Genomic DNA, 26,519 nt, shown 5'->3' with positions numbered 1-26,519 from the left:
ATCACGAATGCCTTTATCTTATTGGCTACGATACTCACTATGTATTCTGTTGTAGATAGTGAGTAGCCTAGCGGTGTACACTGGGGCCGCTTCGTTGCGTTTTCGAAGGGTCGTCGAAGGGAATTTAGATGAAAATTTTGAACGTGTACTAGATTTATACTAAAGCAATTACCGACATTGTTCGCTCTCGATTTCTATGCGTGGTAGAAATCTCGAGTTCATAATCTAATTGTTGAATAGCGTTAAGTTCGCGGTAAAAGGTAAAAATCCTTCGAAAGTAGCCACCTCCAAAAGAAGCGGCAACATTTTACGGTCGTAGGCAGTTGTCGGAAATGGCAACCCTCAAAGAGTAGCACCCCTCCCCCCCTCCCCCCCTCCCCCCTCCCTCCCCTTCCCCGCAGAAATGTGATTGGAAAGGGTTGCCAAATCCGAAATTGACGAGAATTATTGCTTTCGGTAACTTGTCACCTATACGATGCGCCGCTAATCCATTTTGTTGATTTGTGATGAGAGAGAGAGAGGGGGCTGAGCTTGGTATCCTTGACCTTTTGCAGGTTCCCAGTAACAGCGTCATCAAGCCACTACTTCAACAACAAATGGTTTGTGGAGCTTCTTGTTTTACCACTGGTTTCTTGCCGTCCCAAGCCGGCCGTGCGGCGGTTTCCCTTCTTCCTCGCTAAATTTATTTCCCGTATTTTTCTTATGTCTTTGATCCCAGTTCTGGTTGGTTTCTTATGTTTTTCAGAGCGAAGGGGTTTCGAACTCACTCACTTATGTATATTGCATCGGGTGGCGTGTAGGGCAGCAGCACGATCTCTCCACATTTGCCAGTCCTTCGATGCTTCTCCAGGTCTTTCCCATCAGCTTCACTTTCTTCATGTGAGCTTGCTACCTAGCAACGTCCTTGACACCAAAATGCAGGGACTAGCACTCACAGGGTCCAAAGAATACTTGTAATCTTTTTTGTTCTTTTCCAGAGCAAGAAAAATGTGACAAACCTGAACCTGACCATTGTTGGTGAAGTGATTGAGAACTTGATGGGTGATTCTTATCACAGTCTTTACCTCAGAGATCCTCATTATCTTTTAACGCCTTCTGACTTCATGAACAAAAGCCGGAAAATCAGTCATCCAATGATATTTGGTAAGTTATTCCTCAAGGATACTCAGTTTTCCAAGGGAAACATTCTAAAAACCTGCTCTGCTGTTGAATTTTGTATTTAGCAATTTATTCATGCTTTAGCATGTATCACTTAGTATTTTGAACGCGGAAAGTTTGGAGAGCACGAAAGAAACGTAAGAGTTGCTCGAAGCGCAGTAGAGAGCAGCTATAGCTTCTTGAGTGCTCTCCAAATTTGCCAAGTGCGGCATAGCCAATGGAAACAAATGTACGACGACGACGTGTGCAGAGTTTGATAGCGCGACTTTTCTAGCTGTGTTGTAACATTCCTTGGTCAGCTAAAACACTTGCCGCCAACGGTGGTACATTAGCCTACCACCACAGCATTTTGTCGGGGTACTGCGGCATTTCGCCTTCACAGTGAGAGTATTGTTTATCTCCCAACAACACGACAAAGTGATCCTGGCAATTGCTCAAACCCAGATGGATCGGTCCAGAGTCCAGCCGTTAACCATCAGGCTACCGCATCTCCATTGCCTCGGGCATTATGGCTTATGTTTCTCATCTCTCAATTTTTTTATTCTCAGCGATTCCTATCCACAAATACGATCCATTGCCAACCCCATACCGTGACGTGTTCATCTGGGCGGTGCTTAGCAACAGACAAGATATGGCCAAGCTCGTGTGGATTATGGGTAAAGAACAGATCGCGTCCGCTCTCATGGCAACGCGCTTGATCAAATCCATGGCGGGAAAAGCCCGTGCAGATGACACCATTACTGATATTAGCCCTGAGTTATTGGAACACGCAAAGTAGGTATCATCTGTTTAACAGCAAGGGTGGAGCGGGTGTGTAGGTGGGTGTGCGCCCGCGAGGGAGGGGAATGTTGGTCTGTATCATATAGAGCAACACAGGGTGAGTATGTGGGTTGGCTTGTACTCCGTTTTAACTTAGGCGGGGTCATGCTTTGAAAGCTGAAATCTGGTTCTTGTACCCTTTTCGGATTATTCCGACTGAGTACTAAAATATGACTGTTTTACAATAAAGAAGCAAAAACTTTTGTTTATATTTCGAATAATATGAGAACCCAGTTTTGGAATCCTTTCTGATCCTAACCGTTGTAACATACGCCTCACGCAATCTTTTGTCTGCGGAAGACAACGTGAAGAAGTTAAAAATTTCTGAGAATGAGCACGAGGTGGTCAAGATAACTCGCTTGATTCTCGAATTTTCCAATTCGTTTCTCTCTCAGTCAATCTATTTAAAACTAAGATTATGAGCTCGAGATTTCCATTGCACGATAGTCACGAAGGCGCAACCCAGCCCGAGTCAACTATCACGCATAGAAATCGAGAGCGAATAATCTAATTGTTTCATTGTAAATCTAGTCGTTCAAAACTTTATCTAAATCCTCTTCACAGCGTACACTTCAAAAATGCAAAGAAGCGGCCGTCATCTTGTTAACTAGGGCACACTGCTACGCTACTCACTATCTATCGCAGAATAGATAGCGAGTAGCGTAGCCAGTCAGAGAACAGCATTTGTGATGGAAAGATAGTAGTTTTATACTAAAAAGGAACAGGCAGTGAGTACCGTAGCGAATCGAAGAGCTAGAAGATTTGTACGATTTCTTGACATTTACTGAACGCATTCGTTTTCTTGTAGTGACTTTGAACAGCACGCCATCGGTGTACTGCAGGAGTGTTACGAGGAGAACGAAGCTCTTTCCCAGACTCTTTTGGTCAAAGAACTGGGTAACTTCGGTCACCTGACAGCGCTTGACTTGGCTGTCATGGCGGAAGATCAGGATTTCATTTCCCACACCAGCTGCCAAGTGCTACTCACCCGACTCTGGATGGGAACTATGGCTATGAACACCCAGTGGTGGAAGGTAAGGAAAACGACTTCCATCCTTAATGGGGTGGGGACAAGCCTGGAAGATCTATAAGAGAGAAATTTTCCATTTCAAATGGAAAATTCAAATTCTATTTTGAAAGTGTATATACAAGTCAAACCGCCGCTAAGAGAATTTTTTTTCGCCGGGTCATATTGTTGAAACCTTGCTACTACGGACAATAATTAGAAATCCGACTTTAAGAAAAGGTTTTGTGTGTAATTTTCATTTACAAAAAAGGGTCCTCGTTCGAGCCCTGGCAAAGGTTATTGCGTTGTGCTCTCGGACAAGACACTTCACTCTCACAGTGCCTCTCTCCACCCAGGTGTATAAATGGGTACCGGCGAACTTAATGCTGGGGGTAACCCTGCGATGGACTAGTATCCCATCCAGGGGGAGTAGAACTCCTAGTCGCTTCATGCTACAGAAACCGGGAGGAGCTCCGGTCTGATGGGACACTTGCAAGACAAAGACTTTTTCTTTAGTGCGTAATTTTCATTTTACTTTTGAATGCTAATTTTGATCAGATCTAGGTACAAATCGACTCTAATCACATTTACAGCCACTAGAGTCACTGAATGTGTGCCAGTTGTTTATTTGTTTGTTTGCTTGTTTCTTTTTTTTTTTTGCCTTACAGATCATCATCTGCATGTTCTGTCCTTTCCTCGTTTTCCCGTTAATCTATTTTGTTCCTGATGAGCATCACGAGCGACAAGCTGCGGCGCGGCGCACACAGAAGAGTTTGAACAGCAAAAGCATGAGAAATGTGAGACGAAGAAGCGACATGGGGGAAGGAGTTGAACTGCAAAAGGTTGAAACAGGCAACGGGAATCCCAAAATTACCACCGACGAGGAATCTACAGTAGCTGGCGATGGAGAAGATTTGGTGGATTATATTCCAGGTAAAAGAACCTTTGATCAAAACACTTATGCTCTTTACTGATCGCCGTAGGTTACTAGTAATGTTACTTGTGAGAATTTGGTGCTACGTCAAGACAGTATTCCGGAGTTAATGTGAGTGAGAAGATATTCTCTAGCAGTCTATGGTAAAAATAAAGGAATAATTTATTCTTCGATTTTCTCATTAAGATTCAACATCGGCTTCGTCCAGTCAGAGCAAAATTCTTCGCCATAATTTAGTGCTTGCTTTGGCACCGAACATAACCTGCCATGGGGCGTTCTTTTTTGGAGCATCTGATCGCAGGTTGCACCGAACCGATTAAAGCGAGGTGCTGCGATGAATTGAGTACACATATTCACCCTGCCCAGTGCAGCAGTGGTCAGAGAAATGACCAGGCCTTACTACGTATGCATGTTTCCTTGTTTACTTTCTTTTTCCTCTCAGAGCTTCAAGAGGACCACTCCATGGAAGTGATGATGCGAACAAAAGAAATGACTGTTTATGAGAGGATCACGTCATTCTACTCCGCGCCATTCACCAAGTTCATGGGCAATTTGGTAAATGCTTTATTTTTATATTAATTTTCTGAAGTGGCGGGCATCTATTTTTATGGGGAGCAGGGTTTGCTCAGTGTTGACAGCGCTCGCCTCCCACCAATGTGACCCGGGTTCGATTCCAGCCAGGTGTCATGTGGGTTGAGTTTGTTGTTGGTTCTTGCCCTGCTCCGAGGGTTTTTCTCCTGGTTCTCCGGTTTTCCTCCCTCCACAAAACTAAAATCTCCAAATTCCAATTCGAGCAGGAGAGAGAACCCACATAAAAACCAGCTAAGACTGATGTGACTTTCTCTACAAATATTATAATTTCAAAATTCGAGTTCTTACATCATTGTATTTCACGATACACTTGCAGCTGTCTTACATAGCGTTCATCCTGCTCTACGCCTACGTCATCACGATGTACTTTCCGCGCTTTGACTCGTCCCAGACTTTAGGAGGACTAAGTGTTGTGGAACTCATTCTTTACTTCTGGATCTTTACAATCATCGTGGAGGAAATCAGACAGGTGAGTGAGATTAACGCGTCACAATATGACGTCACGTAATAACGTCGAGTGATGACGTCAGAGAAACATCACGTGATACAATCGCACCTTCACGAGGAGCAACTAGAATGTCACTTACTTGCGAAACTAAGAAAAAGCGAGTTACGTAGTGTAAATGTAACCCTTCGATATTATTTTCCCTGCGTTAAAAGTGTATTTTCTTGTCTTGGTTTTCAGTTAGGGGCTCAACAACCTAAGAGTTTTGCTGATAAACTCAGCATTTACTTCAGTGATACATGGAATCTCGTGGATTCCTTCTCTCTCCTGGCCTTTGTCGTGGCCGCTGTTCTACGCTTTTTCGATTCAACGTACGAAGCAGCCCGGATCATCCTGTCCCTGAATATCATCGTGTTTATCGTGCGCTCGCTTCAAATCGTCTCCGTCAACAGACAACTTGGTCCAAAACTCGTCATGATCAGAAAAATGGTAAGATTGTGTGACCTTAAAAGTCGAAAGGGGATAGTTTGCTTTTTCTGTAGCCTTATTAGGTAGACATACCAGATGAAACTATAGGATCTGCAAGAGGGCAAAGAGGAGATGCTTTTTCTTCCAATTCCTCAGCAATAGACCTCAGCAATGGTACCAGAGCGAGGTTGGAGTGGACATTTTCATACATCATTTGCGGTATTTTTGTCCACCCTGACCTCGACCCGGCGCCGTTGTTTGTTGGAATGCGGGGAAGGTCTATTGGCAGTTGCTGTTTGCTCTCTTCTTGTACCATCAGATATTTGCCGGACAAACGGCCATTTGATCACGAAAGCTAGTGTTCTTTTATAATATTCCGTACACATCCTCCCATCTCAGTATCGTATCCAAAACAAAAATTGCTATCATTTCTTAATTGACGCTGTAGAGGCTTCTAAACTTTTGTCTCCTTTGCAGCCGTTGTTGCGGCCCTTGCGTTATTTGACAAACGGTCTCATTTTATTTTATACCACAGCTTGAAGATCTCAAGCAGTTTGTAATAATCCTGCTCATATTCATAATCGCCTATGGAATCGCTCTTCAAGCTGTGTCATTCCCAGGCCCCGGACAGTTCTCCAAGAGCTTGGGCGAGGTCATCCGAGGAATACTGGACCTTCCCTACTGGCAAATGTATGGGGAGCTCTTCCTTGAGGAAATATCAGGTAGAAGCGGTTAATCTAAATCACAATACAATCTAGTTGAGTGGGATGAGAGTAAATAAAGGAATGAATCAATGAAAAAAATGAATAGTTTAGCGCTGGTGCCAGTTCTGCTGGGCATGTGGATAGCGATTTCCTCTGTGAGTTCGCTCAACAGATGACAACAGGAGACAAAGGTAAACTGTTCATTTTTTTTCATTCCTTTTCATGCTTTCATGCTACTCAACTAGATCGTATGTTCCTTGTGATCACATCAGCTTAAATACAAATTCAGGTTAGCTCCGAAAGAGGAGAAGTCGTGCGGAGAAAATACACTTGTGTTTATCTCGTACCCAGGTCTGACTCTGTGTATACTTGCGGGTTGCTGATCTTTTGATTGGCCGAGAAGTTTGAAAAACCTGAAAAACCTACAAAAAACTGTCCAAATGTTTTCAAAGGTTGACTGGTAATCTTACGGAGATTCTGTGTATGATCTTACAGAGAATTTAAAAGTGACCGCTTGTTGTTTTATTATTTTTGTCAGGTCAAAAGCCTGAGGAGTATGCTGAAGTTCACCCGACTGCCAAGTGGTTATCTCCCGCGCTCCTGGCGGGTTACATGTTGTTCACAAATGTTCTTCTCCTTAATCTTCTCATCGCCATTTTCAGGTAATTGAAATTAATTTCCGGCCATTTTCCCACCTTATTTTGTCTATGAAAGAAAGTTCGTTTCTTTTTGTCTTTTTCCGAAACCGGAAGTGATCCCGGAGCCTACCACATAGGCAACTGTTCTCCAATAACTTTTGAAAGTATTAAAATGCAAGTTTGATTTGGCTTCATCTCTGCTTAACTTCTCCATGGACGCAGCAGCCACGTGCCTCTTTTTTAAACAATCACAACAAGTTTGATGTTTTCCCGGATTCACTTTTTCCCGCGCTTGCAAGCACTGCAAGTTTTGACTGTTTTCCCGCGCTGGCCTTCGTCCACTGGTTTCTTACCTTGGAGTTGTAATATTGGTTTATAAGCTTTTTTTGCCGCGGTAGTGATTGTCTCTGTTAGTACTTTGGTTATAATTTTTTTTCTGAAAATCATACCTCAACTTGATCGTTCTGAATGTCACAAAAATCTCACAGTAATCTGTTCTGTTTGTTTTTAGTTACACTTTTGAGCGGGTACAAGAAGACTCGGATAAAGTCTGGAAGTTTCAGCGCTATGAACTGATTGCTGAGTATCACGGCAGGCCGCTGTTTTTCCCTCCGTTAATCTTCATCTCTCACGTGCTGATATTCGTCAGGTGGATATGGAGGCTGTGTCGGTGCGGAAATCCACCATCAACCAGCTCTATGAGTACGTATTAACTGACAGGTCTGATATGTGAAAGGACCTCAGTCACGGTATTTTGGCCACGTACAAAACAGCCTTTAATTTGAAGAAAACTTGAAAATAGTAGTTTACTAAGGTAGGAAAACGCCAAAAAGATATTAATAAAACATGATGGAACAAGGATGGTTAAGGATGGGGAAGATTAACACGGATTACAAACTTCAAATTTGAAAAATTTAGGCTAAATTTTTCAAGATGCGAAAACCTTGACGTAGCTCCTTTAATCGTTTGAATCCAGGGGTTTCTAATCGAACTAGATTCTGACCTAGCTGCTAGAAAATGAATAATTCTGATTAGTATAAAATCTATTGTGATTACTACTTTGATTCCGCTATGGGAATTTATGATACCTTTTGTTTAAAAGTATAAATGCGTTATAAGGTGTGTTTCGTGTTTCGGCTCCTTTAAGATTAGTTTGGAAAATCTGAAAGTTGATAATAACGTTGCCGCAAGATTTCCAAAAGTAATTAGAACTAACTTGAACTCAAGAGTCAATACAGCTCGACATGTTCAATTTGAGTATAACATGAGGCGCGGTGGCCTCGTGGTTAGTGCGCTCGTCTCCGGATCGAGCGATCTGAGTTCGAGCCCTGGCCAGGGACATTGTGTTGTGTTCTTGGGCAAGACACTTTACGTTTAAAATGCCTCTCTCCACCCAGCTGTATAAATGGGTACCGGCGAATTCAATGCTGGGGGTATCTCTGCGATGGACTAGCATCCTATCCAGGGGGAGTAGAAATATTCCTAAGCTCCGACCTGATGAGCCACTTGGCTTTTCCATGAGTTTCCACTTTTTTTCCCCAGAAATCAAACTTACAGATTACGAGAAGGAACAGCTGGAGAATTGGGAATTCCAAGGAGCGGAGTATTTCATTCACATGAAACGAGCTGAGGAGAAGAACACTATGGAGCGAAGAGTCTGCACTCTTGGAGACAAGTATGTATACACATGCTCAAAGTAACAATTCTCATTACTGAGCACCGTACAGTTCTTTCATTGCTAGTTTGGTGAGTGTGGTGATAGATCAAGACGTTTCTTCTCACAGGGTAAATGACGCCACGGTGAAGCTTGACCGCATAATGGAGTGTGTCCTGGACACCAGTGGCGCTGATGAATCTGAGGGCGCTCCCACAGTGTCCCAGCCCGCCTACATCCCCAGGCCCCCCACACGTGACCTAGGAGGTCTGGAGAGGAGATTAGGACGAATGGAAGAAAATGTGGCGTCGATATTTGAAACAGTGAAGACGTTGGTTGATTTGCTTCATAATCAAAGGGTATGGAACGGAAATACATTTTATATTTGCAAAGGAATCACGTTTTAATCTGAACTGAGATTATCCAATATTATTATATGACTTGTGTTTGTAGCGGATATCACGCGCGATCTGATTGGATAATTCCAGGGCATTATTCTCCCGTAATGCCCACGGACCGATTACGGGCCTGCAGGAGTAAATCAAAAAGCCATATAATAAACAACTTATTAACCTCGACTGTTCGGTCTTTCCTGGAATATCTCAAACCTCGGCCTTCCCGTATTTACTTCCCTATCGTTCGGTCAATACGGCAAGGTCTCGGTTTGAGATTTTCCCGTAAAGACCTCACTCTCGGTTAATAAGTAGTTATTATTTATGTAACTATGATATTGTTTTCATAATTTCATTTCTCTTTATAGGTTGAAACTTCTTCCACGCCATCGTCAGGTAATTGGAGGCAATTCAATGATAAGTAATTTATCAGCCTTCCAGATTCTCTGTGTAACGACTCTTGGCATTAGTAAGAAACTGAATAATTCTCAAATTGTTACCTTCTTTCAGGACCTGCACCATCTAACATTCTTGACCTGCGCCCTGTGGCTCCCGCCTTCGTCCATCACAAGGCACGTTCAACAACCTACCCACAATGCGCCGAAAAGAGGTTTCCGGTCCCGGATGATAGAGTGCCGTGGGAGGTGAGTGGTATTTTTTTTGCGCGCTTTTTTCAATGTTGCCGTGCTTTCTCTCGGACACCTGTTTTTCGCTTGTATCCGATTTTGTCTTTACACGCGCTTCTCAGTGGATATATGTGTTTGGCTTGGCTTTGACAAAGTTATGTAACTTTTTTTAAGGTGGAGTTTCCGGATTACAGCCCCGTGAGTTACACTGCTCCAATGGTGCTGAAGAAACCTCCATGGGCTGATCCTGATTTGATGAGCATGTAAGTTTGTACAACTGCAGCTCTATAACATGCGCTGCGATTGGCCACAGTCGCGTTTCAATTAATCAAATTAAGGCACACAACTCGAGTGAGCTTTTAGAGTCCATCTGTGTACATGTGTTATTACACTGCATTCTGAAGATTACAGTTAACGTTGGATACCTGAAAACTGAAGAAGCTTTTTCCAGGGCCGTAGCCAGAAAAGTATTTTGACTGAGGCAATGTCCATGATACCCTGCGAGACAGAGGTTCCCTCCTATTTCTTCTCGTCTTTCACCGAGCAGAAAGAGAAGGGAATCTCTGTCTCGCAGGGTATTTCCATGGTTAAATTCTCTTCCTAGGTATTAAGGTCAACTTCAACTTCAACTTCACTTTATTTTGCGCTTACATTTTGAAATTACAATATTAGCATAAAAAAAGGAAAAAAAGATAGATATATAACAATTAAAGGTGACAATGGTATATAGTTTGTGCATGGAGGCTAATAGAACCGCGAGGTTATCGAGTTAGCCTGCATCTCGTTTGAGTGAACATAAAAAAACATGGAAGTAGAAGGACGGATGTGTCTACGATGACTATAAACAACAACACGAAAAATAAATGGCCGAGGCGAGTGCCTCGGTTTGTCTGTTACTAGCTACGGCCCTGTTTTCTGTACAGTACGTGGTGATGTACTTCCATTACATACAGTTTTATTTTTGCCACCCGTTATAAAAATCTCGTGATCGCCGTCTGCCGTTTGTATTTGTTACGGACGTGGAAAAGTGACTAAGCAAACCACCGTTTCTCCAGATCGAAGTAAAACCACAAACACTTTCATAATCAGTGAGTTTTTTGAACACCAAAGAAAAAGCGAAGCGTGGAAATATTTGGAGCGCAATTTTTTCTAACCTCGTAACCGAGTACCCGAGTTTCCAGCTCGTATACGTGAACTCTTTTGTATTCGAGGCGTCATTTATGAGCTTCCTTACTGTTCTTTTCAGGCACTCCTCAGGTCGCCCACCGCTGGCGTACAACAGGCTCGATGACGAATACCACGTGAACCGCGCCAGTCATATGGGACCTTACCGGGTGGTAGACGGGCTGCCACTGTAAGTGTGCTGTTGTTTGTCGAGGATCAAACTATATCTCTCAAATTATTGGTTTAAAGGGAGAGAAGACAAATTTAAATCTTGGTTTTATTCTGGAAGCATCCTATTCTATTTTTATGCCAAACTTTGATTTTGTAAATCCGTTCATCTTTATCTTCTCTACCCAGGAATCCAATGGGCCGGACGGGCGTGCAAGGCAGAGGACTTCTGGGACGGTTTGGTCCCAATCACGCTGCTGACCCAATCGTAACACGGTAATCAAAATATAGAATCAACACTAATTATTGCTACTTTGTTTCGACTTAGGACGGCTTTTAACAGCTTTTCAAAGGCCTTGGAAATAATGCACTTCACAAATAGTACTTTCACCAATTAGAGAGGGGACGTTGTCTTAGCCAATCAGTAACATTTTACATGGCGCAACTAGTGAATTGGTCGCCGGTTCAGAATTTTCCCCCGCTTGGCACTGGTTACGAGTTTGCCGCCCGTGGCACCGGTTACATGTTCTGCCGCTCTTGGCGCCGGTTACGAATTTTCCCACGCTTATGCCCTTGGTACTGGCCCGGGTTGTTCAAAAGGTGGTTAACGCTATCCACCGGATAAACTACTATCCAGGGGATAGTGTGGTTTGTTTTGTTAACACTAAACTACTGAACAGTGATTTATCCGGTGGATAGCGTTAACCAACCTTTGAGCAACTGGGGCCTGGCTTACTGTTTTTTAGCCACTACAGAAAGAAGTTTCAAATACTTGGATTTTGGGTTTTGGGTCAGTCATGAGAAAACTGCATTTCGTTTTTCAGGTGGAAAAGGACCAGTGCTGGTGTCATGCTGGATGGCGGAAAGAAAGTTCTTGAATTTGTTGCGATACAAAGAAGAGACAACAGTCAGTGGGCAATACCAGGAGTGAGTAAAGAATCGTTTTTATGACACAGCAATGTTTTTGACAGAAGCTTGAAGGATATGCTTTGCGTGGTACAATACAATACAATACAATACATGAATTTAGATAGCGCTCATTTCCAGAGTTCAATGGCACTTTACAATGTTAGTGGTTGGGTTAGGTAGCTGTCTCACATGTGGTATGTAACTGTGTTTTACAAGGGTATGGTTGAACCTGGACAAGTTGTGACCCAGGCTCTGAAGGCTGAGTTTGGAGAGGAGGCCATGGCGAAGCTAAACTTTACAGAGGAAGAGAGAGAACGAATCAGTAGACAGATCGACAAACTCTTCAATAACGGAGTCGAGGTAATTTCACCAATCTAAAAAATAAGATCTCGTAATTTTAAGTTGAATTCAAGTGTTCATTTCAGTTGTGTTCTAAAGGTCTGTCCACACTACGCCGGAGAAATTTGAAAATGCAACAATTACCGGTCATTTTGGATTTTTGTTTGAGGAAAACTCGGGCGGGGAAATCAAATCATTTTCGTGATGTTATGTTTTCGAAAAGCTCCGTTGTCAAAATGTTTTCCGTCCACGCTAAAACACAAAGCCGGCGTTTTCAAATTCCTCCGGTTTGAGGAGCGTTTTCGAAAAGCTCCGTTTCCGTGACGGATTAGTGTGGACCGGAGGAAATAACGGTAGAAATAAAGCTGCGTTTTCAAATTTCTCCGGTGTAGTTTGGAGGGAGCCTAAGTCTATCATTCTAACGATAGAGCAGCAATTTTGCATTATCTCACTTTAAGATTCTGCACGCTCGGGGTATGCAATAAAGCATTGCAGAGGGTTGTTTTAAGACGGCTCCACTAATGTTGCAACTCGCCTTGAACAGGATGTTATTCCATCGCCCAGCTGGCTCAACTATTCTAGACACTTAGCTTTGAGTATAAATGATAATTAAGCTGGACGCATGTTTTCATTTTGTTGTCTTCAGGTGTACAAAGGCTATGTCGATGATCCAAGAAACACGGATAACTCTTGGATGGAGACGGTGGCCGTCAACTTTCATGACGACACTGGAGAAGTTTTTAATGAATTCAAATTACAGGTGAGTTGTTTCACCCTTTAAAACGCAAACAAGAAGCGACATATGCCAGGTAACAATTTCTGTTGTGTAATCCACAGGCTGGAGATGATGCAGCTGCGGTGCGTTGGCAGAGAGTCAGCGGCAACATCCCCCTCTTTGCAAGTCACGTGTCTATTCTCGAAAAAGTTGCCAAGATGCGAAATGCGGCATTTTGAAACATAAAACAGAAACTTAAAACTTGAACTGAAGTAATATTTTTTACAAGGGAAAGGACTCTCAAATATAGATTACTTAATTTTACTACTTAGCAAATAATTCGGCCCGTTTTTGTCGTCGAAAAGCTACAATACTGAAGAATTATCGTACCATTTTTAAACACAATGAATCAAGAACTAATTAAGGTTTATACGTAATTCATCTAGGAGCTGTTGTGTGTGTAGTATTTAAGAATATTTATAATAATTTAATTGTGTTAAGGCCCTTTCTCGAAATGTGTGAATGTTTATTTAGTGTACAGCATTTTAGCCGGACTACAAGCAGGTCTAACCCTAAGTTTTACTGGTAAAACAATTTGGTACTGATATTGTTCCTCAGTCAATGAAGTACAGAGTTAGTTTTCGATGAATTGTGAATAACTAATACAATGAATTTTTGTTCCATACGTATTTTCCCTCAAGACTACCGTCTCTGAGGTGTAAATTTTACTTTTGTATAATATTCCCAGGAATGTAGACAGATAACCTTTATTGTGTTTTTTTTCGGTCCCTTTTTTTATCTAGAGATTACGCAGTCATCTAGTTTGATCTTCGCCTTCACTTGTACTTCATAGTCTTTATAACAAAATAAGCCATTGTATTTGGTGAAAGACGTAATAACAGAAGTCGCATGTAGATGTTTTGGTGATCTTTTCCGAATATTGTGTTAATTTCGTGTAATGGGATATGTCGTGTTTTGACAAATCTTGTTGCCATTATCAAAATGAAATAAAATAATATTTTCACTGTGTAGTTTGTTGTACCATTTCTTAAGCGCGATTATTTCAATCGTCATGTCTATGTTTCATGTGATAGGAGTAGTTCGGCCTGCTAAAGTTGACGTTGTCTTGACGGAGATGGTAAACCCCCCGGGGGGGTCCCCGGATGGTAAACGTCAAATGCTAAAGACGAATCAAAGAAGAGTTAAATAAACGATTCTAAAAATCGGAAAGAAATTACTGTATGACTCGTGTTGAACAAAATGTGTAATTTATGTCCTTGGGATTTTCTCGACTTCTGGCAACTTGTAACTTCTATTTATTTTCAACCACTCCGCTTTTCACTCAGTTCTCATCCCCTGAGTCGTCTTTCCCTCTATTAAGCCGGCGGGGCTTAGTGCTTTGCATTACGCGCAGTTCACGAAAAAAGAATTCAGTCCAAACAATTTATGTTTGCGCAAAATTTTTCAGTTTTTGAATGCAAGTTTCAATTAAGTGGTGCTGTTCACGGAGTAACACTGTCTTCTCGTTGTAACGTTCCTTAGAACTGATACTGAGACACTCATTTGAAGTGGTTTTCTCTGTCAAAACCAAAGAAATTGCGGACGGCTAGTTATGAATGAAAACACTGCCGAGTTTTGAAATTTGTTTTTGTTGCAGGTTAATGTAACAAGACATCTTTATTTGTTAGTTTCAAATGATAACTTGACACTTTTGTTTTTCACGCACGAGTGGTTGCAATTAAAACTGACGAATCAGTGACTCTCGATTATACCGTCAGAATGAACAAACAAGAAGTCAATCTAGCGGAACGTCCAGAAACTTTAACTTGAGATAAATGTTTGGACGTCTCTTATCTTAGTGTCTTCAACGGCATTTTAATATCTTAAATTAATGGTAATTCTTAAAAATGGGGAATTTTGTGGTATGGAACCCCTTTAAAGTGCACCTAACCCCAAAATTTTTTTTTCGCTAAAACAAATCTAGACTTTATTTGAAGCATTTGGGCGAAGAAATTTTTGAATTTGGTTGAATCCTCGATTTTCTATGCCCTTTCAAAGTCGCGATTAAGTGTTTCACGACCGCGTTTTAGGGAGTCTGGGGCGGCGGTACCTGATGACGTCTACCCAGGAACCAAACACAATAGCGCCTCAGTCAACTCACTGTATTTGCTCGAGAAAATAGAATGCAAAACTAATCGTTCCGATGTATTTTGGGACTAAAACGTCCAAGTTTTGTCTCAGAATCATTTCTTTTTCGTCACTGGAGTCAGAGTTAAGTTTCGATTCGGAAGGCTCCGAAATAAACTTCGATCGAGCACGTTCGACAACTCTGAACTCACTGCTTAGAGCTTTGAGAGCAATTTACAATATTTCAAGCGACGACGGGGAAGACGTCTTTGCGGACGAGCTGCTTGTATATTAGGAATGGAAAGCTAGATACGAAGTGGAGGAGCAGGCAAACGAACAGCAGGAAAGAAAACTCAAGGACTGCTTTGGATGGTAATTTCGTCAACTAAACATAAGATTCCCACGCGTGTTTATAGCCCGTTTACATTTGTCCTTACCGAGAATGTATTTTGTCAAGGTTCTGTTAAATCCAGTTTGTGTTTTACTTTCAGTTGAATGCTTCATGTTTATAAGAGCGACGTACGTGTTGCAGTTTTCGAGACTTGATGACCTCCAAAACATTGGCTTCGATCGATTGAAAATCGTATTGTTTGGACCTGTATTTTTGAAGCTGCGGGAAGCAAGGCGGAAGGAAACATTTCATACAATTACCGATTTCACATTGTCACACGTTTTAAGTCGTAACTCCAAATAACCAATGTAAATTGTTCTCAAAGTTTGCAGTGAAATTCGTCGGATAAGCGAAAAGGATGTGTTCCCTAAGCGGTCCGCAGATAATGTTACGCGGTCATATTTTCGACGCTATTGCACATAATCTTTGTCACACTGCTGATTTCTAAACCTTAGAAAAACTCTGTGAGTCTAACAATTTTGTTATCATGTAATTCTAGAGGATTAATCTTCGACTTTCATCTAAATCGAAAGAGAAATAAGTGTTGGTTAGCGGCGTACAGTTGCGATCTATTTACATATCAGTATAACGCTTCTTGATCATGACCGGATCACACAACTTTGCCGGTTATGTTATAAATACTGCGGGATTGGAAGATATAGGTTGTCGGTGGTATTTCTACAAATTGCTGGTTAGCTTTAAGCAGAAAATTTATGAAAATAGCGTTCGAAAGTCTGCGGAACAAATTCCAGTGAGAGTTCTTCAATGGTTCTCACAGATTCAGTTCGCTTGTTTCGGTTCGACAAAATCAACCATCGTTTACGTCTTTATTGCACCATTAGCCGATCATCGTCAGTAAATTGTACAGTATATCTTTCTTTAAATCTGGAATATTGCTGCAACAGCCGATAGCACCTCTGGAAGGCGTTTCTGCGCACTTTTCGAATGTGTATTGCACCATCCTGAAGGAAATGAGAGGAAATGAGATATCCAACCTTCCTGGGTAGACGTCACAAGAGCCGCTGGACCCATTCTCCTCAAACTCGGTCGTGAAACAAAATGGCGGTGTTTTGGAGCTATTTTCGAGATTTCGTCGTGGCACAGAAAATCGAGGATTTAACGGAATCCAAAAATTTTTTCGAAGAACTATTTCAAATAATAAGTAGATTCGTTCTAGCGAAAAAAAATTTTTGGGGTTAGGTGCACTTTAAATATTCGTGAATACTCCATGGCGGCAAGTTAAACCGCAAATTAATTAGATTAGACTTTGAGGCGACACAGGGGGTCTTTCGTTTTGAAACAGATTTCTTGGGTGGTTCAACAAAACTTTTTCTGTAACTGATTTTTGTTCCTCCAAAAAATCTCAGGCGTTGGAAAGGGTAATAATAACGAGGAAACGTCCCAAACTCTGCAGATTTCACGGCGTCTTACAAAATTTATACAGTTTTTTTATGTGTCTGGTTGTTTCAAGTCTCAAGTTAGGTAACGCTGCTTACCTTCTATAATGTCTTCTCGTTTAAATGGGTTTTGATATCGATATTATGTAATTTGAACTGGTCTTGTGGAATATCAAAACCTAAAAAAAAACTACGATCATTGCTGGCAACAGAATAAGACCATGCTATTGCGTGACGATGTTATAGCGGTAACCCATCGAGCTAAAATATTTTGGTTGTCACGTGATTGTCCGTACGCCCCCTTCATGTAAATCAATCTGAAATGTCACTCTACAACAACCTAGTTCCCAAGGCTTTTCCTTTAGAGATCAGGAGGGGGAGATTTACAGCATACATCTTTGATATTGGGTATCCAAGTTATGTTTAATTGACATCTGTCAAAACAAGGTATCCACTGACCAGTATCACTTGACCATATCACAGGCTCATTTTTAGAGCTCATCAAGGTCACATGTTGTTTTAAGTTGACCACGGCCCAGGTACAGGTTTTCAATTGGATCCCAGGCTCAAGCAAGGTTATCTTTCTGTAATCAGGAACTCTGCTTTTAGGCTTGGCTAACTCTATATATTACTTAAACTGGTTCTTGTTATAAAATGAGTCGGAAAAATTATCCAGAATCAACACCAATCTGCCGTTTACCATTAGCTACTATACAGACTGCATGATGTGTAACTGTCTTGCTGGGAACAATTCCATGTAGTTCTAATAGACAAAATCAAACCTCATAAAGTAGGCTTAATATCACATTTCCTAAGGTAAAAACAAATTCCTAAAATGTTTTCTTTTTTGCTGTACATCACAACCAGACAAACTTGTTGGATTAACCTTATCATAATTGTTAAGATTCCACCGAGTGCTGCTACCTCTAAGGGCATTTTATTCGCAAAAAAATTAACTCTTGTATTGTCACACTTGCACACTAACCCACTAAATTAAAAACAAAATTGGAAATCTGGTATCCCCACATTAATTTCTCTTACACGTAAAAGTAACTCAGACATTGATTATTCATGCAATTCTTACAATCACAAAATACCATGCAGATAACTGAGGCAGTACCACTTGTATTTATTTCCATTTAATTTTTTTTTTTCATTGACCTTTCAGCTGCAACATTTTATGAGTTTCTGAACAAAGAATCTTAGGTATATTATTGGCCATGTAAAATTATGATTTGCAACAATCTGGATTAGGAAAGACCTCATTCAAATTGTTTTCCTGATTATAAATCATTTCTGCAACATCAGTCTGCTAATCAAAATTCAAGTACAATCATTTAACGTCACCTTGATAGGGAAAAACTGCATTCAAATCTTCTTTCAACACACAGTTACAGTAATATATACAACTACAAAACTCGTTTTGTCCATGACCTCTTAATTTGGTCCCCATAACAGATTTAAATCCAAGGTGACCTCATGTAACCATGCATGAAATATAAACCTTGATACCACAAGTTAAACTATATACAATTTTCATTTTTTATTTCAGTCTACTTATTTATTTATTTACTGGTTTATTTCTATCTTATTATTATTGCTTCTATCTGGTTATATTATTGTCAGTTGTTATTATTCGGTATCAAGTTATATTTTTCGTGCATGGTTACATGAAGTCATCTGAAATTGAAATCTTTACTGGCGACCAACTGAAGAGGTCACAGACAAAACAAGTCTTGAAGTCGCACATACTACGTAACTACATATCAAAGGAAAATTCAAACAAAGCTTTTCCCAAATCAAGATGCTGTTCAGTAATCATACTTTCTTGCTTTACAAGTAGAACTTTGTGAAGGAGGCTATTGAGCGTGGTTTATATGCTCCAACAACAACGCAGTGCTTGGTTTAAGTGAGTGGCAAAATCGTCCATAGAGGGGCGAAGCCATATTTTTCTATGTTGTCTTCCTTAATGACTAGAGTGGGGCTTGATTGATGACTGCTGCAATTCTCATCACTGGTTTGATTGATAAGAGACTGGCACTGTAAGGAGAAACCAGTGGTTCATCACTTGGCCATCTCAGTCACATTTGTCCAACTGTATAAATGCCACAGGCTCAAAAACCATTTTTTGAAACAAAAAAAAAGTACTTGTTCCTTCAGTCACTGATCTCCTTTGCTTTCCAATTCTACCAGTTTGGAAGTGATTATGTTTACTGCACTTAGTGTTGGTGAGTTAGGAAACAAGTCAATAAAGGCTTGGCCGTCTTCTAAGGATTGTGTTAGACTGGGATCCAGTGGAATAGAACCTACAAAGAAGGAAAAAATTATTCTTTCAAGAGCTGAAAGCCAGATATAGCTAGAAGACTCTCCTCTGTGAAAACTGACGGATTTCAATGTCAAATTGAACACATCACATCAGTGAGAATTGTCTGCAATTTACAAAGACCCCTTGTGATAAGCTTGACACAACAAAGAATTTGGTTGACATTCCTTAAGCTTCCAACAAACGAGACCTTTGCATTTCCAAACAATACACTTAGCTGCTTGTTTTTTTTTAACATAGACAAGTGCAATAAATGGTGAAAAGACCATTTCCCATGAAACATGATCTAGATTTTTCCTCACACCTCTATCCCCCTTCCTGTGTAGTCACTGATGCTAGTAAGTATTTTTACCTAAAAATGAAGCATTGCAGCTCTTTGTCAAGGCTTCAGCTCCTCCTTTTGAAACACGTTTGTACATTTCTAAAAGAAAAAAAAGTGGAATATTATTTCATACTATGAAGATGAAGGTGCACTATAACAGTAAAAAATACATGTCATAGTGTATAAAATATTTTTTTAAAATCATAAAAAGGAATAGCCTCCTACACACATGCATTTTGCATGGACTCTACAGGCAATGTTTCCTCCCAGATACCGTAGGTGTGCAGCGAAAGGTCTTAAAACTCTGACCCTATTTAAGAATGATGCAAAAGAAACTGATACCCTGTTTAAGGCCCGAACCAAGAAAAATGAAATCCAATTCAAGGAAAAAACAAAAACTATGAATGACACCAACAGGTCAAGTGTATTTCACTTCTGTGACACTGGAAGTTTAAAAGCATCAAGTGTAGAACTTATTTTCTGTTTAGCTGGGCATTTACACACTACAATGTTAGCGGACACAATTTAGGTAGGTACTGTCTAAGGATCACACTGTGAATGCAATTAATGTCAACAGTGGCAAAAATTGTTTTAAGGTACTTATTTTAAGGACTGAGAACCTCAAAAACTATACCTTATCCCATGATACAAGCCTATATAGCCCATATATGGGAGAACCCCCCTTGGGTATTTCCTGCAAAGAGCATCTGTACACTTACATTACAAATGAGGACAGACAAATCCACTTGTGTTCTCCACCACTCTAGGATTGGGATTTTAGTTCTCTTGCAGAATGTTAGTTCTCTCCTAACTTCAGACAATGCCACACCCTGAGAAACAACAGAAACGTCATTCAAAAATCCATAAAAATGCCGAGTATTACATACGTCTAGTTCATTCTGGTAAATTTCCCACAAATCTTTTCTTAAGCAATTGAAGATGGAGAAGTATCCCATGCCCAGGAACAACTGCTGATATTTTTCTTTCATTGAGAACAAAGGGAAAAAATGAGGCTTAAAATTTCAGAACTGGAGACCAATTTTCCCAGTCAACTGATACTAACCTTAGGCTTTGGCCAAACAATGATTAGAGCTGATTCCAACAGAATTGATTGACTATTAAAAGGCTAGTAAATGCCTAAGTGAAAGGCTGGCCTTTCTTCAATGCTCTTAGGGCTAAATTAACAATGCATTAGTCAGAACACACAAATAAGGCTAACTAATAATTGACAGCATTTATAGAAAGTTTATTATAAAATAAAATACTTTAATATGCATACCTGAGGGGTAGTGACAAAAATTGCTCCCTCTGGATGTTGCAGACTTTCTACTAATTGTAATCATTTATGTGCTCATCAGATGTTCCTGGATTGAACAAAACCAATCTTAGAACAGAGCAATAATGATAGGTTTACACTGCATAATGCAAAATGAATGTGCACTATTGTACTATCAGCAAAGTTAAGAGTGTATCTGCTCCGATCAAGGGAGGTCACCTCCAGTCTCCTAGTATGGAGTACTTATTGGAATCCCTTAAATGTCCTTAATGAGGAGCTAGCCTATTGCTGGATACCCTTTAGTATCCCCGTATTTTTGCAGTTCAGGTTTCCCAACAACTTGTTAGTACTCATTTCTCCTCCTATGTGATGAGAAGCATTGCAAATCAAGTCTCTCACCTAAAAGTGCAGTACAAAGACCCATGAACAGCCCTTGAATCCAGACCTGCTGATCTACAGTGTATGACATTAACCACTGGGCCTCTGTACCTCACACATCAGTACATCACAAGCCTCTGAAAATAACATTTTATATTGTCATCGTACCTGGAGGTGTATCCATAAGCTGGTAATCCAGGTCACCCCAACATACATCCAATAGAAACTGCCTGATCATTGCTAAAAAAAAGAAACAAACCAGTAACTGTCACGTGAGAACTGAAGAAAGTGTGCAGGAACATCAAAATGTTTGTAGCACTCTACAGAATTTGTTCCATTTTAAAAATCATTAATAAAAGCGCATTGCAGACAGTATGGTGCACTGGCCTGGAACAAAGATGTTTTAAAATAGTAGTAGAACATTTTGCTGATTTCAAACATTTTCCTTTCATTCAAAAGACCAGAAAAGCCACAGTATTTCCAAAAGAATTTGCATAACTTTTGTACAAATAGTTACACTGTAGATCCAGTGGTGACCAGCTGTGGGTGTCACATAAAAAATTTTGTAATATATATCAACTAGACATAATACTGTCCCCAAAAAAGAAAATTAAGTATTGTTTGCTCTCTATCAACAAAGCCTAATAATAGCTACCTGAAGTTTCCTACATTTTAAACTAAGGTGATTAAATTGTGCATTTTACAAAAAATTACTCAATATGTTGTGGCATAGCTCCTTGAAGTGATTTCAGCAGAGTTTCACTAATGATCAAAGAATCAGATCTAGCTGTGACCGTCCGTAAGTTCCAAGAGATCATACCCACGGTTTGTAAACGAACTGCCATATCTTTAATTTCGCTACATCTGATACACAAGTCTTCCATACCTTCCTCGCCTTAAGACTTCCGGCATGTAATTCAGAATAATCACAATCTTTGACGAAAGAACCGAGACGAAAATAGTACATTTACAAACTGCCGAGGTTCGACCTTGTTCGGAACAGCAAAACTCATGTGCTTTTTTTTGCCACGTGACTCTACATCGAGGGAAAACTGGCGCCTAGTGCGCAATACCGCTGTTCAACTCAATGCGGTAGCATTTACACTAGCTTTGAATCACAAGCTTGCACAGGGCAAGGTAAGTCAAAAAATATGTAAGTGAAGAGCATAAAGGAATAAATACCATTTTTCTTAGGTCCTCTCCACACAGCAGCATCATCTCTTATTTAATAACAAGAAACCAATTGACATTCCGTTGGTCCTTGTCTGTGTAAACTGGAACCCAACCAAAAGGAAAGGTTCACTGTGATCTCTTGAAAATACTTGTAAACACCTTCAGCAAAGAACATAAGCAAGCTTCGATGTCAATAACATAACAGCTGATCTTATAAAAAAAAATTTAGAAAGTGAAGTATGAATATGAAAAGTATAATAATTAAAACACAGGTCTGGAGCATTTTTACTGCACAGAAGATAATCTAAATTATGTGAATTAAAAAACTTCCCAAGATCAAGTAAGTTCACCCACAAAAGTTCCAAGGAAGTGGGGTACTGGCCCCTGACAGACCAGCATTCCATGCACGAGAAGCTGCAATACTTCATGTCAGTTTCTTGTTATCACACTGGAGATAAGGAATTATCCTGTAATGAGCCACTTAAGTTTGCAGACACTCTTTTACTGTTACACATCAAACACAAGTGTGAGAGTTGTAACACAAAGTAAATTAAAGTATATATGCCTGATTTAGTGAATGGCTCCCACGTACTTACCCAACACTGGTGTATATCTTTTCCTTCTACATTCATCATCCTTGGAATACTTGGTCCACACAAGTCAATATCAAGTATACCACCCTGGAAGATAAAGAGATAACAAAAAGATTAGCCATTTATTGTAAGCAAGGTAGTACTGCAGCCTGTAACAATACATTCTTGAAGACACTTCTCTGTTACCAGTGGCAGATCCACAAATTTTCACTGGGGTGACTCTAGGATAGGGGGGAGAGAAAGACAGAAGGTGCTGGGGGAAGACAAAGTGAACATTTTGTAATCCAAGACAGGATTTTTCCCTAAGTCAAGTGTCACCAGTTCACATATCATGTGGCCAATACTGTAAATCTTCTGATAACAAATCTCACTCCCAAGTGTAAAACATGAAAACAAGACCTATCCAAAACATAGCAAATCATCCAATAAAGCCCCTCCCCCCACGCAATCTCTCCCACTACATATGAATCAATGACTTAAGGGCATTCACGCTAATTGTTTCTGTGCATCCTTACTACGCACGCAAATTCACATGTCACATCATGCATGAGAACATGTGCTAGGTAATAAAATGAACAATGATAGGACAGACGGCTATTGCTATAGCTTTGCCTGGATTTAACCATCTTGGACGTTCAGTGACCCTTACTTTTCTTTCCAGAAACAGATTTTATTTACAATTATCTTCACATTGTCCAAAAATGAACAAAAAAAACAATGTGGGAAGTTCAAACAATTTAAATATTTCTGTCCACGGGACATCAAATCCTGCTATCTTGTGGCTGCAAGGCACATGAAACTATGGTCACTAAATGCGAACTTGTTCATTGAAGAACCTCACCAGTTGACTAAATTCACCTAAACAATATTTGGCAGAGAACATTTCACTTCAAAGATCTAATTGCAATACTTTTGGGCTTACAGACATTGTGGCCATATTCGCAAACAAAGCCCGATTATTTCAGATTTAGGGTGTTCTTCCGGGCATGTTCTCTCCAAAGCGAAGTCGGTGACCCCCCATTTTTTTTTTACATTTCTGACATAACTAACTCATCATCTTACAGTGGTAAAAGTCTCAGAAAAAAATCAATGTTGGAAAATTTTCGCGCGAACGTCCTTAATACAGGTAAATGTAGAAATGTAAACCATAAGTCAAGAGAACGCAAAGATTTCAGCTTACCTTCTTTCCTTTGTTGTGAAGGGTCCATGCTATCTGTGTCGTAAACAGTACTTTTACCAACTCCTCCTTTACCAGACAAAACAAGAATCACGTGCTTGATAGATTTTAACACTTCAAGAATTTGTTCCCACTGACCTGAAATTAACGAACAAAAACCACATTGTAACTCAGTGAGAATAACAGTCAGCGCCTTGGCTGTACTTGCCTACTCGGACCCTAGAGAGAGAGAGGACAATTCCAACAATGTCGCTAAGCATGCAAATAACCTGAAATAACATATTAAGCCTTTTCCGTATAGGAAGCTGGAGTTTCATTCGAAAAACTAACATAAAAGGACTTATACTTCGGCCAAGTCTTACTTTAAAGAAAAACTAATAAATACACCATTTGAACAAACAGCATTTTTTTAAGTAACACATTCGTTGCACAACAGTACTCACCGTCCGCCATCTTGAATTTGAGAAGGAAACTGCTGGTTATCTTCGTGTACAGTCGGCTCAAGAAGCTTTCCCGCTGCTCTCTGTACTGTATATGTAGGCCCGCTCTGAAGCTGAAAAAAAGGTCATCCTAGGAGACAAGGGCCTAGGGGCAGTTAGTCGACGCGAAATTTTCGGACGACGCGATATTTTCGGGCGAAAGTTTACATCAAGAAGTAAACTTTCGCCCGAAAATATCGCGTCGTCCCGACTAACTGCTCCTGAATCTCCGAGGTGGCCTGAAATGTCAGTCATCTTCCACCTTCAGCCTAATCACCCAGGGATGAAGCTGAGGGTGGGCATGGGTGATGACTGGCATTTCAGGCTACTGAAAGATATGTACAAAACCACAAATGAAATCAGGGACCGCAAAGCAGGAGAAAGGGCTTTAGCCCTACCACTTACTTGCTTGTGCTGAGTTTTTTGGTCTCCAGTCCAGATGACATGGATATGGATAATGTACGAATTTTTAATTTGCTACTGGAAAGTAACAAAACGGCGGAACAGTGACCCCGTATGGATAATTATATCCCACGAGTCATTTACATTTTTTTCGGTATAAACACAAGCCTCCAGGCGAGTGTGTATACCAAGAAAATACAGGTGTCTTGTGGGATATTCCGTAGTATACCACTCGAAAGCGACAGACAGTGCTCGACTTGCCGAAATAGTCGGATTACCGAGGATGCTCGAAAAAGTACGATTTTTCTAGAGGTTGCCGAATGCGACCGAAGATGCTGTGTTTGCCAAATTGGTCGGATTTCCGAAGATGGTCTTCTTTCGGCAGTAAATCGATTTTCTGAACTAGTCGGATTTCCGAAGATATTTTGCACATACTTCGACAGACTTCGACTTGCCGAAATAGTGGATTTCCGAAGATGTTCGACACTGTTCGTTTTATTTACCGAATTAGTCGAATCTCCGAAGATTGTCTTCTTTGGGAGTAATCGATTTTTCCGAATTACTCGGATTTTCGCAGAGGTTACCGAAGATGTTTTCTTTGTCGCATTAGTCGGATTTCCAAAGATTGCCTTCTTCTACAATGTTCGATATTCAATATATGTCGTATTTCCGAAGATATTCTGCGCATGCTTTGACAGTGCTCGATTTGTCGAAATAGTCGAATTTCCGAAAATGTTCAACAGTGTTCGATTTTCCCGGAGGTTATCAAAGATTACCGAAGATGATTCTCTTTACGCTGAACTAGGCGGATTTCCAAAGATGTCCGAAGTTTTCCGAAGGTCACAAAAGATCGAACCAGTAAATAATGAATGATACCGTGAGTGAGTTCCTGTCTTCATTTCCAGTTCTACAATGCGTTTAGGCACAGTTCGAAGGATGCAAACACCCATAACAAGGCTTCGATTGAGTCTGGAATAAACGTGGTCTAAGCCCAACCAAAAGTTAGAAATAGTCATAGAGAGCAATTTTTCACGCATGCCAAGACTCTACAACCCTAATTAAATTGCTTGACATAGCCACACATGGGCCTATATAGCTCTACATAACAATACATTTTCATACAATTGAGCTGATATAGCTCTACCCGCGAGAGTCCTACATCTTTTCTGATAGTAACACAAAGTCCTTAGAAAACTCATAATCATATATAACCAAACTTTAAGCTTGATTACACGCCAGATAATAACTTTAAAGTACAATATCTTTCAAAACCTGCTTACAAAGTCCTACAGAAGCATACATAATTAGATATTCCCCATTGTTTTACATAATCCAACAGAACATTACATATAGGCAGGAGCATATGATATACTCCTGATATAGGTTATTGACTAAGCGTACGGTCAATTTGTTCGTTGAGGCCGGGAAATCACACGGGCTTCGAGTTCGTCGTTGAGAACATTCTGAGGATGCAGCAAGCAACTTTTTCCTGTCGTATGTAATTCATAACGAGTCAATAAACTGTTTAGAAACAACAAAAGAAAATTAGTAACTTAACTACAACCCCACAAATTTTAGCGTAACTTCAGCGCTATCCATAAATTTTCTTTTCATGAAGAAGTTCTTCTCATTCTCGATTAACCCAATAACTAAATATTTCTTCTTCATGCAGAAAATAGAAAGACAACAAGTAAACGCTGCACATTTGTCCACTTTGATTTAAGAAAGACTCCAAACCAGTCTTTATCCAT

The 26,519-nt window shown here is 40.4% G+C and overlaps 1 protein-coding gene, 1 long non-coding RNA gene and 1 pseudogene across 7 annotated transcripts in view; 1 reads left to right on the top strand and 2 right to left on the bottom strand.

Annotated features, from left to right (window-relative positions):
• The window catches only part of LOC110047917 (transient receptor potential cation channel subfamily M member-like 2), a 51,407-nt gene extending 37,646 nt beyond the window's left edge, over window positions 1-13,761 (top strand). For all 5 annotated transcript variants that reach the window (XM_089284173.1, XM_089284176.1, XM_089284175.1 and 2 more), the window contains 22 exons: window positions 555-599; window positions 978-1,143; window positions 1,707-1,932; window positions 2,786-3,011; window positions 3,652-3,916; window positions 4,360-4,472; window positions 4,825-4,977; window positions 5,194-5,442; window positions 5,957-6,143; window positions 6,664-6,787; window positions 7,275-7,465; window positions 8,306-8,438; window positions 8,548-8,776; window positions 9,178-9,205; window positions 9,320-9,453; window positions 9,610-9,698; window positions 10,682-10,789; window positions 10,957-11,043; window positions 11,592-11,694; window positions 11,893-12,036; window positions 12,662-12,775; window positions 12,853-13,761. In XM_089284173.1, the coding sequence (XP_089140299.1) occupies window positions 555-599; window positions 978-1,143; window positions 1,707-1,932; window positions 2,786-3,011; window positions 3,652-3,916; window positions 4,360-4,472; window positions 4,825-4,977; window positions 5,194-5,442; window positions 5,957-6,143; window positions 6,664-6,787; window positions 7,275-7,465; window positions 8,306-8,438; window positions 8,548-8,776; window positions 9,178-9,205; window positions 9,320-9,453; window positions 9,610-9,698; window positions 10,682-10,789; window positions 10,957-11,043; window positions 11,592-11,694; window positions 11,893-12,036; window positions 12,662-12,775; window positions 12,853-12,969 (3,231 nt within the window). In that variant the 3' untranslated portion in view covers window positions 12,970-13,761. The remainder of the gene's footprint in view (window positions 1-554; window positions 600-977; window positions 1,144-1,706; window positions 1,933-2,785; window positions 3,012-3,651; window positions 3,917-4,359; window positions 4,473-4,824; window positions 4,978-5,193; window positions 5,443-5,956; window positions 6,144-6,663; window positions 6,788-7,274; window positions 7,466-8,305; window positions 8,439-8,547; window positions 8,777-9,177; window positions 9,206-9,319; window positions 9,454-9,609; window positions 9,699-10,681; window positions 10,790-10,956; window positions 11,044-11,591; window positions 11,695-11,892; window positions 12,037-12,661; window positions 12,776-12,852) is intronic.
• Window positions 13,762-17,757: 3,996 nt separating this feature from the next.
• On the bottom strand, window positions 17,758-22,234 carry LOC110047915 (cytosolic Fe-S cluster assembly factor NUBP2 homolog; annotated as a pseudogene). The gene is made up of 6 exons (XR_002296554.2): window positions 22,127-22,234; window positions 21,113-21,184; window positions 20,570-20,654; window positions 20,010-20,120; window positions 19,321-19,389; window positions 17,758-18,951 (listed from the first exon to the last, which is right to left on the bottom strand). The product of XR_002296554.2 is annotated as a cytosolic Fe-S cluster assembly factor NUBP2 homolog (transcript).
• A 473-nt stretch (window positions 22,235-22,707) lies between these two features.
• Window positions 22,708-25,845, bottom strand: LOC149114690 (uncharacterized). The gene is made up of 3 exons (XR_016205874.1): window positions 24,331-25,845; window positions 23,891-24,025; window positions 22,708-22,797 (listed from the first exon to the last, which is right to left on the bottom strand). It is a non-coding gene; the product is annotated as an uncharacterized LOC149114690 (long non-coding RNA).
• Window positions 25,846-26,519: the final 674 nt, after the last annotated feature.

Source organism: Orbicella faveolata, unplaced genomic scaffold, assembly GCF_042242905.1.
Source record: "Orbicella faveolata isolate gen_17 unplaced genomic scaffold, um_ofav_v1 contig_13, whole genome shotgun sequence".
NCBI classification, from domain to species: domain Eukaryota; kingdom Metazoa; phylum Cnidaria; class Anthozoa; order Scleractinia; family Merulinidae; genus Orbicella; species Orbicella faveolata.
The sequence above is the reverse complement of the archived record's forward strand: the minus strand, read 5'-3'. Positions and strand labels throughout refer to the sequence as shown.